Genomic DNA, 13605 nt, shown 5'->3' with positions numbered 1-13605 from the left:
ATGCTAATGACAATTAGTTTAGAAAATCCTTAAAAGTATCATTTTGAAACATCTACATCTGTTTATTATTTTTAAAAAATAAGCTTTAAAAAAATTTTCGAATCGAATAATGATTTTATTATTTGTATGAGTATGAATAATAAATTATTCTATTCGATTCTTTTTTTTATAGGCTACCATTGAAGAATCTTATTAATATGCATTTATGGTTTAAATTTTGATTTTCAAAATTATTTCGGAAGAAATTGCCTGCTCTGGGATAAGTTCCCTGTCTCCCCTACATAGGGTAAAGATTGATATAATATATGATAAAGTAGAAATAAAGTATTTTTAGGAAAGTGTTGTGGAATGTTGAGAAACATGGAACGGAAAAAGAACCGAACATATTATTGGTTTGAACAAGAACACGGAACAGGAATGCAAAAATATCTTTGTTCCGAGTCACTGGTTTTAACTAAACAATGTTTATTTATTCAATTTTTCTTCAATAATAATGAAAAATTTATATTTTTGAAAAGACGTGAAAAGTATGAATATAACTAATTGTGGATTCCATAGTATGTTAAGTCAATCAATACCCATACCATCATTAAATTATGACCGGTAAATTGCTTTATAACAGAATATTATAGACATTTTTGACTATTACAACTAAGTATAAGATGTTTATAAATTCACTATGAAATGTATAAGAGTTCAGTTTAAAATTTATTAAATAGGTGTAAATTATATTATCTATTGAAAATCAAAATTAATTTTTAAATCTAGTGCTTTCATGTAAGTTATATTTTTCCATAAAATATTGAGAACGTTCCATTTTTATTTAAACTAACTAAAAAAAAAAGAGGTGAAAGAACGAATAATTAAATTCTTTGAAGCAATTTGATCCTAATGCTAAAAAAATCTACCCTTAATTTATAATTATCTATCAATGAAGGGCAGTAACCTAGTAATATAACCTACTAAAAAAGCTTCCTCTTTAATAACCTGCGTGAGTAAGAGTAGACCAGCAACTGGAACCGGTTTGCAAACAAATTTTATGGCATCCACTTAATTATTTCTGAGATCGTGTTCCTTGCGATCCCTATCTATAACTAGGAACATGCGCGCCTAATTTAGAAAAGTTAAACAAATGAACAAGGTCTAAAACCGAAAGGAATAGAAAAATATTATTATAACATTATATTATAACTAGCTGATAGCTTGTCAAGAATGACGGGGATCAGAATTTTCTCCCTCACTTGATGATGGAAAATCAGAAATTTCCTCTTTATTTGATAATGAACAAATTAGACAAAAAAGGTAAATTTCTAAATCATAGCTCCTGTCAAAAATGACGGGAGAAATAAATTTTATCCATAATTTAATGATGTGAATCAGAATTTTCCCCTTTATTTGATGATGGATAAACCAGAAATAGAAATTTCTGATAGGGAAAAATAAATGAAATCTAGGATAAAATAACTAAGTGCGACATAATTTTGTACATTTCAGAATTTCCTGGTTTATATCTAAAAGAATATATGTAGGGGAGACCGGAGTGTCCATAAAAGATTGAAGTGCTATAAAAAATAGATGAAGAAATTAATATTTACAAAAAAAATTATTTATTTATTTTTTATTAATATTAAATTTAAAAAAAATGAAAATTTAAAATAAATATGGCCCTTTCGCATTAAGGTTATAGCACTTTTTAATTTTTAGAATTTTTTTAATATATAAATGCCGTTCTAAGTAAATAAATGTAAATAAATTTTCAAATATGTTAAATTACCAGGTTCACCTATATTATATCTCATTGTCACTTAAAACTGCTATATAATTTACAATAAAATAAGTCAACCAGCTTCATATTTTCATTCATGTCCCTAATCCCTGCTTAAAATTGGCGAATACGCAACCCGCCAAAACCTGCCTCAGGTCTTTACTTTTAATTATGATTTAATTTATATTAAATTCTACAAATATTGTCAATAATTTTATACTTTGATAAAATTAAGAACTTTATCATTTAGAATTGAATTTAGTCTGTGTAACTTTTATAAAAAAAATTTATTGTAAAACTGTAAAAGATTAAAAAGTTACTTTCGACATGTTAAAAGTTAAATTTGCACTTAAAACTTTTCTCGTGCATATACAAGGCATTTTTAGAACCATTGAAGTTTCTTATTAAAATACATATATGGTTTAAATAACAAATATCAAAGTTTATTAGTTTTAAAATTATTTGAGAAGAAATTACCGACCCCGAAATAAAAATATCCACGGTCTCCCCTATTCATTGTTTGTTAAAGAGAAAATGAAATACTTGAAATTGAAAGTTGTATGTGAGAAATATATGATCTTTCAGATAGGTTTAATTTCTCTTTATAGGGATACCAAAAGTGTTGAAATATTTATCCCTTCAACTTAAAACAATCACATTCAACCTTTAAATTTTTGAATCCTTCTTATTCCATGGAATCATTCTTTTTTATTTGAATTTAATCTCTCTTCTAGTGGTCCTGTGAGTTGGTGTATATCTATTCCTCTCACTTCTGTAGTTTGTATAATCTTCATCGACAAATTTGGTTAGAGGATAAGGAGTTTTCGTAATTTGCGTAGTTCTAATGATACTGTGAGTTAGTGTACTTCTAGTTTTCTCGGCTTTGTAGTAAGTTGTATTATCGTCATTATTAGTTGTGGTAAGAGGATAAGGGGTTAAAGTAGTTTGTATAGTTCTGGTTGCCTCGTAAGTTTGCATAGTTCTCGGGGTCACAGTTCTGCAGTGATTCATAAAATACTGGTTGTCAGTAGTGATTAGAGGATAATTGGTTGGATTAGTTCTAATTGTTCTGTAAGCTATGCCTATATAGTTATCTTAGTTTTTAAAGTTTTATGGTGGTCAGAAGTGGTAAGGATAAGTGGTAAGAGTGGATCTAGTTTTGTAAGTCTGTGAAGTTCTAATTGTCTTAGTTTTATAGAAGTTGGCCTAGCCCTGCTTTTATAAGCTGTAGTGATATTATTGAAGTAGTATGTGCAGTATAAGTCGCAGAAGTATGGTTAAGTATATGTGGTTATTTTGGTGGTCCTAGTAAATTTGGTTATAATAACTATATATTTGCAGACCGGATATTCCTCCTATGCCCAGTTGGAAGTTACATAGACAAAATAAGTTGCACAACATACAGTATCACTAATTAGGAGTAATAGTATCAGCGTTGTAACAATAGTCGTAGGAGTTTTTATAGAGATTGTGGTGTCCAATAGTTTTAAGGTATTAATGGGAATAAATTTTATTGTAATCTAAAGTTATTTCTATTGTTGGAAAAATAATAGATCTATAACATTACTAGCCTTGCAAGAAAAATTTCTATCAAAATTTAATTTAATATCAAAAATTATTGTTATTGTTCTTATTTTGCATATAAAAAATAGATGAACAATTGGGTAAAATAATAATTGTTTACTATATTATTTGCTATGCATAAAAAATACATATATTTCGAAAAATGGCATAAGTTTTAGAAAATATATATTAATTTACGATCATTTTTACCTTATCCAAAAATTGATTTAGCCTTGTTAACATATCAATGTATTAAAACTTACAATTTCTTTCAGGGAAGGAAGGGGATTTTTATGATTAAATAAAAACATTATTACCAAGATTATATTTCTTAGTTTGGGCAATATTTGCAATCAGTGCAAGAAAATTTGTAATTAATATAAAATTACATTTTTATTTCTATGATTATATGAGATTTACTTATGCCCAGTAATTTTGAAATATTAATGTAGTCATATTATATGTCTTACGGTAAGATTTAAACTATATATCATCTCCCTTGAGGCAAAAACAATATCAATTGGAAAGAAAGAGAGGGGAAGACGGGTTAAAGCAAAGAAATTGTTTAGAATAGATTTACCATATGTACTTAATTAAAAATAACGGCTCATTTTAAGCCGATTTTTAAAAACGGCTAAATCAATATTTTATTAGGAAAAATATTATGCAAGCCTTTAGATTTTGCTCATAGGCGGAACACAGGTTTGAACATCTATTAACGAAATCTCGAGGTTTAGACAATAGTTTTCTGGCTAAAATATTGAGTTAGCCGTTTTTAAAAATCGGCTGAAATCGAGCCGTTTAACAACACTAAAAGAATATTCATAAACTCTGTTAATCTTAATAAAATTTTAAAGATTTTATTCTAACGTTTAAAATATCATTTCTGTACATATTGATTAGGATTCCATTACCTTTTTCTAATTTAAAAATATCAACTCTGATTTTAATATAAAATTGTGATAAAAATTTCAAAATCTTTTTCATATAGGCTAAAATCCAAAATATCAAAAAATATGATTAAAAACTTTTGAAACTTTATAGAAAAAAATATAGAAATTTAATGCAAAAATAAAAACATGTCCAAAATATAATTCTTGAAAATTTAAAAAATTGAATATAGGATTTCATTAAAATTTTAACTTCTGAAAGTTTTAAAAAAAACTTAGCTATATAAATTTGGATGGTTATGTAAGATTTTTTTATAAATAATTAAATACTTTCCTTAAATAATATGGTTTATAGTATATATCATTATTTTATAAAATTCTTGGAAAGAGCATGCCATTCCCTTGTTTTTTAAAAATTTTGATCAAAGGGCACTATAAACTTTTACTCTGACTCAAACATCAAAGAATATTATTCAGAAAATTTCCTAATTTTCTAAATGTTTTTTAAAAATTGAATTTTTATAATAATAATTGAAAAAGAAATGGCAAGGAGGACGAGTACAAATCAAAAAATCAAGATAGGGATGTGTGCTATTTGTCCATGTCTAATAACGTATATTATTCTCCAGGATCAGCTTTGAATATGCATTTGAATGGGAAGATAACTGGGACGCCACAATTAATCGAAAATATAATGTTTGCAAAAATAGGTCAAATGGTAAAAACTTTGGGTCCAATAAATATACAAAAATCTTTGTCATCATTCCTGATTTTTTTTAAAAAAAAATTATAATATATGTCGTATTGGGATATGGAATCATGTGGGATTCGGAATCCCCACGTTTTATTCGGGATTTTTTTTTAAATATTTTTTTTAAAAATTTTAAAAAATATTCCGAATCCCCATGAAAAATAAATAAATATGATAATTACTTTTTCTTCTCTTTTTATGCGGCTGGCACCATATAATTAAAAGGCCAAAATAAGGGATTTAAAAAGAGAATTTAAAAAAAAAGTAAATAGTATAAAATTAAGGCATATAATAAATGAAAAGGGATGAGGTTAAGACATTTTTGTTTTAAAAAATATTAAAATATATTACTTTTTCTTCTCTTTTTTTTCGGCTGGCATCATATAATTGAAAGGCCAAAATAAGGGATTTAAAAAGAAAATTTAAAAAAAGTAAATAGTATAAAATTAAGGCATATATAAATGAAAAGGGATGAGGTTAAGACATTTTTGTTTTAAAAAATATTAAAATATATTACTTTTTCTTCTCTTTTTTTTCAGCTGGCAGGCACCATATAATTAAAAGGCCAAAATAAGGGATTTAAAAAGAGAATTTAAAAAAATGTAAATAGTATAAAATTAAGGCATATATAATGAATGAAAAGGGATGAGATTAAGACTTTTTTGTTTTAAAAAATATATTTATAAAAAATCCGAATTATTGCAACAATTATTCAATGCAAAAAGTCATTTCAACTAAGGGCAATATTTCACAGTCTACATATATTTTTTTAAAAAACTTTATAACGAAAATTTTTTAGCTTAACAAACGAAAATCGCGATTCCTTATTTCTTAAACAAAAACTTCAATTGGAAATTTTTAAACACAATTATACTTGTGTTTTAGGTATATTTTCATTATTAAATTAAGCACTTTTTAGAGCCTTCGATACTATTAATATATATTTTTATTTATTAATTTTATATATTTATACATATTTTTCTACAGTTGTTTTAATATTTTAGTGTTTTATCATTTTTTTTAAAAATTATACCAATATCAATATTATCAAAATAAAATTTTAAAAAATAAAACAAATAATAATGGCAATATTTTGAAGTTTTGGAAGCAGGAAAATTTATTTCTTTTTTTGAGAAAATTATAGAGTAAAATTTTGTCAGCCCTGGCAAATTTGGCTTCTAGTGAAAGGTTATTTTCTGTAGCCAATCACCTATTAGAGGAAAGGCGTACACAATTGAAATAAAAAAATAGACATTCTTCTTTTTCTAAGTAAAAATTTGGATTTATATTATGTATTTATTTTTTGGATTATGGTATTAAAGAAATAAATAGAATAAATTCAATAAAGTGTAAAAAATTATAGCATTAAAGTTTTGAAAATATAAAAACACCGTAAATTTTCAGGCGTGAATTAAAATATTGCCTTTCGTGAGCTGGCGCGTCGGGTCAAAAATTTTTTAGTGGTAAGCGTGAATGTTTTTAATGCCACCGTGAGCGGGAGGGCTGTTAATAAAAAATTAGGCCCGCTTTTCGCTTTCTCTTCCTCTAATTTGTCTAAATTATTAATTTTAAAAATAATATTTATTTTTTACATTTATTGAAATATGTATTATTATTTTCTTTTCGTCTATTTTTATATATGCTTATTATTTCTAATTTACATATATAAAATAATATACATTTTTACAATATTATTAATATTAATATTTACATTGCTATGCTAATAACAGATGTTTATAGATCGAATATTTTTTTAAATATTTTTTAAATATTGTTTATTTTTATATATACCCTCCCCCCCCCTTCCCCGCTTTCCTTTTCTCCAATAAATTCTTTAATTTATATTAAAACCATTTTTTCGAGTATTTAATGATTTAAAGCATAAAAGTAATACATATTAAATATCTCTAAAAAATAAAATTTTCTGGTGCCAGCCAGGGCAAAAAATATAATTTAATTGTTTTTTTAAAAAAAGATTCTGAATCCCCTTAAATATTTTTTTAAAAAAAAATTTTTGTTATAAATATCTAAACCATAACCGAACCGATATAATTATTTTTTGAAGGAGTAAAAAGAACCTTTATAAAAAACGGTTAAACCGTTTCAGTTTTTATATTTTAGAAATGGAAATAATTTGAATATCCAAATATATAAACGTGTTCTTATAGTACTGGCGGTTCCCGCAACACAAGTTTCTGTAGAAAGGGCTTTTTCGGGGCTAAAATTTGTGTTATCGTCACAACGAACAAAAAGGAATCCATTTATACTTGAAAATATATCTTATAAGTTCAAATAATATATTTAAAAATTAGTTATATAGAATCTTATATATATTTTTTATATATAATTCATAGAAGCTTATAATAAAAATATGGTGTTGCTTCAATAAAAAAAAAATTTCTAACCGTAATGAATTTATAATTAGCTGAACCGAACCTTTATAAATTTCTTCTCAAGAACCGTAACCAAAACGTAATCATTATATTTTTTTACATACTGAACCGTAACCAAACTGAACCGTTATAAATAACGGTTCGGGTCCCTGCTTAGATGTTCAACGAAATGTCATATTGCATTGAATAATTGTTGCAATGATTCGGATTTTTTTTAAATATATTTTTTAATATTTTTTAAAACAAAAAAGTCTTAATCTCATCCCTTTTCATTCATTATATGCCTTAATTTTATACAATTTACTTTTTTTTTAATTCTCTTTTTAATTCCCTTATTTTGGCCTTTTAATTATATGGTGCTAGCCGCAAAAAAAGAGAAGAAAAAGTAATATATTTTAATATTTTTTAAAACAAAAAATGTCTTAACCTCATCCCTTTTCATTTATTATATGCCTTAATTTTATACTATTTACTTTTTTTTAAATTCTCTTTTTAAATCCCTTATTTTGGCCTTTTAATTATATGGTGCCAGCCGCATAAAAAGAGAAGAAAAGGTAATTATATTATTTATTTATTTTTTCATGGGGATTCGGAATATTTTTTAAATATTTTTAAAAAAAATATTTAAAAAAAAGATCCCGAATAAAACGTGGGAATTCAAGATCTTGAATCCCCACGTTGGGATTGCGAATCCCACATGATTCCATATCCCAATACGACATATATATCATGAATAAAATTGGTTCTTTTTTAAAATTATTTATTTTTATAGGATACGCTAATTTTAACTCATTTTATATCTTTTGCTGATGGAATATAAATATGCTCTTTTTCTTCTTTATTTATTAACTTTTTAGCAGGCACAATAGTATATCCATGACCGAAATAAAAAAAAGTAGAGAAAATGTACCAAAATGATAAAATATTGCGATTTTTAGTTTTAATGATTAGAAAAATTTATTAACTATTTTTATAAACATCATCCTCTTCTTTCCACAAGATGTAAAATATTGATACATGATTTCCTTTGACATAACTAAGTTCATATCACTTTTTTTATACTTAGCCACTCATTTACTTAAACATGTAGAGGAGACCGAGATTAGGACCTTTTTTCCGAACCTGAATAAATACCATAATATTAATCCCATCTGAATAAATAAAACATATTCTGATTTACTAAAATATAAGTATATGCTATTTAAAATATTTAATATAAATACTTTTTTATACATTACATTATAAAAAACTTTGATTTTTTATGTTGGAACAATATATCCATGTGGTAAGTTGATTTAACACACCGTAAAATTTTTTTGTCTTAAGAGTAGATTTTGAGCAAACAATTATATATGGTTTCTTTGGTATGGGAAAAAAGCATATGGAAAAAAAAACTGCCGAAAAAAAATATTACGATAAATATGGATAAAATATCCTTAGGGAAAAAAAATGTGGGAAAAAACTTAAGTCTTAAAAACTCTCGAAAAATCTATGAAATCAAGATTTTATATATATTTTTTCAAAAAACCTGGAGTGCGGCTATATTTCAAAAATGAGAGCATCCACTCCTTTTTTATTTCATTAATTCTAAAAAATAATCTTAATATTAAATGGATTTTGTTGAATGAATACAATAAAAATAATAACATATATTTATTTAAATTTATGAAACTATTTATTGAGCTGAATTGTTAATTATATTTTACTTTTTTATTCTCTTCTTCAAATATTAAAACAAGGAAGACGATATAGTGTTGTTATCAGATGTAGAAGATACTTAATTGGATAAAATAAAATTTTTATTTTTATACTGCAGTAAATATTTTTCTCTTCTAAAAGAGGTCAATCTTACTGAAACAACTTTCTTGGACGTAATTGCTCATTGAATCGACTCAAATTTATTGCTAATAAAGTCTGCAGCAGTTGCCTTAAAAGATTTTGAAGTTAAGTACACCTTCTATGTATTAGCCAAGATTATAATTAATATACATAGAAGTTTTAAAATCCAAAATAAGGTAATAAAACCTATTTACTGACAATAGTACAAACTTTGCTAGGGCTTAGAAATAAATCTAAATTACTTTTAAATTATATACAACCCTCTTTTTACTTTTTAGAATGTTCTGAAATGGATGAAGAATTTTCAAGGTGTGGATTTCAATGATATCCTGAAACATAGTAGAAAGTTATGAATTTCTACCACAGCATTAGCTTCCATAGTTGATGTGGTCTTTAGAAAATTTAAACTTTAAAATTATATCCCAACGCTCATTTCAAAAGTGTCAGTCATTGAGGAATAAAAAATATGCCCAAAATATTTATGTAAATATCAATATATTCGTTAATTCTTTGAAATAATAAAAATAAAGTTATGGAGCCTTTGGCAAAAGCCTTTAAGATCCTTGAAGGTGAATTTTATATGGATATTGATTTTTTAACTCCAACTATTTGTAGACTCATTTTAAAATAAATGATTCTTCAGATTTGGAATTTAGCTAACCTCTTGAGATTCTCTTATACTTGCAATTAATAAAATACTTATAATTTGATAAAAATAAGTTATATATTTTTAAATTACTTTAATGCATATTTTCAAGAGCTTATAATGATTATAATATTACTGCTGCTATTATTCATCCTGCATTTAAATTAAATTGGGAATATCAAAATAGAAAATTTAATTAATTTTATAAGAAATCCTAAGCTCAAATATACTTACTATCATACCAAAAATGCCTTCTAATGATTTAGTAGTTTTTTTTTGGAGTCAATAAAATCAGTAATAAAGAGGGTATGGAATTTGCCACCTAAATTGAATCCACAAATTTGGCCCTGAGTCAGGTCTGAATAAATTTGATAAACCCAGTAGATCTGGGGATACTTAAAATAATTTTTTAAATCGAGCCAACCGGGTCTTTAAAAGGATATAAAAAAAATAAAATAGAAGGTTCTTAATAAAAATAAATGATAATTAGAAATTATAAAAGGGGATATAATTCTATTTAACTTAGGGGTTTAGCAAATCTTTAAAACTTAAATTGCGCCTGTTTTTAAATTTTGAAAAACCTAATATTATAGAAATTGTAGCACTTTTCTTGTGAATATTAGACAATTTTGCTGTAAACCTTTAAACTACTTATGAATATATCCAGTAATTTTTAATATAATTCTCTAAAATCTTAAGAATAGGCATTATATACACATTGGAATACGATTTCGCAAATTCAGGATTCTCAAAATTAAAAAATGAACGCATTAAATGATTTGCTAAATCCCTATGACATATACAAATTCTCTTCATCATTGGTTATTTTTTCATTGGATATATTTCTGAATTTAAAAAAACCCGGGCCTGGCAACTTTAATAAAAATGGAATCCAAAACGTGCTGGGTACAAATTTGAACGGAGTATGTTTGGCGAAAACTTAAGCCCGAAGACCTGGGGCTTTAAAATTTTTCTCATTTCAGGCCTCTAATAGAGGTATTTAAATTTATTAGTATTCTTCATCAAAGCAAACTTTCTAATAATTTAAATATGAGAAGATATTCATTATAATAATATATTGTCGATAGCCTGGGTTATAAAATATTGTTTTAATCCTCCGAATCTTTTCTGACCACAATGAAATGTGCTTATCTATTTTGCTCTTATATTGCAAGGATTATTTAGCAATTATAAAATTCTTAATATGCAAATTTAAATTCAATTCATTGCAAATTATTATATATTTTTTAAAAGAGAAGAATAGAAATTTATTTAACTTAGGTAGAGTATTTTTAAAAGATTGAATATTATGCTAAATTTAATTCCTTACTAAAAAGAGAATAGTACTTGGTCATTCCTTTACACTTAAGATTTATATATTTGCCTAAAATCGCTTTTTTGTCGAATTCCCAAATTTCCTCATCTAAAGGCTAGCTATTATATTAATCAAATTATATTATTAAAGTTGTTAGATTACTACGAGAATTGGCATGTTTCTTTATTACTATAATATTTGCCAAGGCACTGAAAAATCTTGTTTGAAACATTTATTTTTATCAATTTTTATTTAAATTTTTTTTAAAAAATCTTGAAAATTATTACAATAGTCACTTGTGATATATTCTAACTAAAATTAAACTGTTACAATTATAGTTACAAACTCAAAAACTGCCTGGAGATCTATATAAAATATTTATTTTTATCAATTTTTGTTAAGAAAATTTAAAATAAAGTCGCCAAACCAGGATATAATGCTGTTGAATTATTTTCTTTTAACATTACTATAATAGGAAACATTAACCACTTATTTTAGAGTAATTTTGATATTGAATGCAGCGACCATTTTAGTACACATTTATTGCATAATCAAAGTTGTAAAATAGTTGAATTATGTTTAAAATTTACTTTAACTTGTTTATATAAATAAATGAATATGGAATCAAGATTATTAAAATCATTTTGTCTATTATTGCTATTAGGTTAGTTTAGTATGTATACCTACAAATGCTAGCTATTTCGCTTACTGGGAATCAAAGTCACTTGAAACAAAGAGTCCCCTAATATTCAAAAAGATAACTTGCCAAGATACAGGTATAGATTTTTAAACATATTATTTATACATATAAAGCTAATAGTATTTATTTTTTTATATTTTTTGATCAGTATTTATAGTATTTATTTTTTTATATTTTTTGATCAGTATTATTTTTTTAATTATCAGTATAAATGATAAAATATCAGTATAAATGATAAAATGTCAGTATTAAATGGACAGGAATTTTTGGTCAATATAATTTATCTAATGTAAAAAATTAATTTGTTTAGTAAGAATAAACCATGTTTCATTTTTCTTAAATAGTAAATTCTGGATAAATTTTGAAAATTAGAACTTTCTTTTGTAAATATTGAAATAAAAATTCGGAATTAAGCACGTCTTCTCCTTCGTTGTTAAATTTGTCTTTGTGTGACAAAACAAATTATTATCCTCACAATCAGGTTTTGATTTATACTATTGCTCAGTGTTTGGGGAGCTTATTTAGGTTGGCCCATATTTTTTTTGCTATTTGCCTAAAAATTGCAGTTTTTTTTATTTACTTTATTTTAGGTTATATGGATAATTTTATATTCTGTTAATATCTTTTGATGAGGTAAATTTTCAAGCAAATATTCAGTATCAGCTCTAGGACTCGTGACGTTCTCATTTCTGAAGATAAATATCACATTTATATTTTTGCCCCTTAAATTTGCCATAACTCTAAATATTTTGACCACCTATTGCTTTCATATAGTAATGCTTATTTTTAATGACTCAATTTTATATTTGATATTTTGGGGGATTTCGTGTTGGTATATTTATATTCCTAAAAATATTTAACTATGATATTCAATTTTTTTAAAATAAATAATGATAAATGTAATTTTTATATTGTCAAATTAATATGATTATTTATCCAATCTAGATTTTTTCCTTTTTTTTTGATGAGGTGTCAAGTATGGCTTTTTCTCGTAGAATAGAATGTAATCTATGAAAACAAATTTCTCACAACATGTGATCCTATCACGCAACTCTATTAATATGATTTTAGAAACCTAATGTAGGGACTTTGGACGTGCAAGACTATTAATTTGTAATCTAAATATTTATTCCATGATCTACTGGACATTAAGATGTCAAATCTAATCAGATGTTGCTCTACCTGAGATCATTAAAAAGGTATTATTTATAAATTAATTAAATTTAAAAAAATGGATTCAAATGAAGGCAACAGGGAATCTTATGCATAAACAAAACAGGGATTGGGCTTGTTAAAACATTTTTAAGGTTTTAAAATTCTTACTAATTCTTTAATAAATAATTTATTATTTTCCGCTTCTCCTTTATCTATAATTTATTGTCAAAATATTATTTATAAAAATGTATATTTGAGATTGAGCATTAATGACGCCAGAATATATTTGATTTGGGTGCAAAAAACTGTCATTTCAGTTTTTATATCGTTTTTAATTCAAAAATGTTTGCCTACCCGCCTTGTTAAAATAAGTCTCCTTACGCCACCGCAGGAAACTCTGGCCTAACTGCGTACTTGGTTCCATTGATTAAGAAAAATATAATATATTTATTAATTAAAAATCTAACTCAATATCTAATATATTGTAAAATAACCTAATAGGTAACCTTAGTCTTAGCCCCTTACCTCAGAGAAATTACTATATATATTTATTTATATCCTGCATCGTGCCTTAGCTTGGAATCAAAA

At 25.2% G+C, this 13605-nt stretch overlaps 1 protein-coding gene across 6 annotated transcripts in view; it reads left to right on the top strand.

Moving 5' to 3' along the window:
• Positions 1-13605, top strand: part of LOC135931989 (uncharacterized) — an 89832-nt gene that overhangs the window by 31584 nt on the left and 44643 nt on the right. For all 6 annotated transcript variants that reach the window (XR_010573242.1, XM_065469314.1, XM_065469315.1 and 3 more), the window contains exons 6-8: positions 519-603; positions 4759-4936; positions 11827-11938. Coding sequence is in view for 5 of the 6 variants with exons in the window: in XM_065469314.1 (XP_065325386.1) it covers positions 519-603; positions 4759-4936; positions 11827-11938 (375 nt within the window). In the remaining variant the exon portion in view is untranslated. The remainder of the gene's footprint in view (positions 1-518; positions 604-4758; positions 4937-11826; positions 11939-13605) is intronic.

The sequence above is a fragment of the Gordionus sp. m RMFG-2023 genome, chromosome 1 (assembly GCF_954871325.1).
Source record: "Gordionus sp. m RMFG-2023 chromosome 1, tfGorSpeb1-WG-v2, whole genome shotgun sequence".
Taxonomy (NCBI): domain Eukaryota; kingdom Metazoa; phylum Nematomorpha; class Gordioida; order Chordodea; family Parachordodidae; genus Gordionus; species Gordionus sp. m RMFG-2023.
The sequence above is the reverse complement of the archived record's forward strand: the minus strand, read 5'-3'. Positions and strand labels throughout refer to the sequence as shown.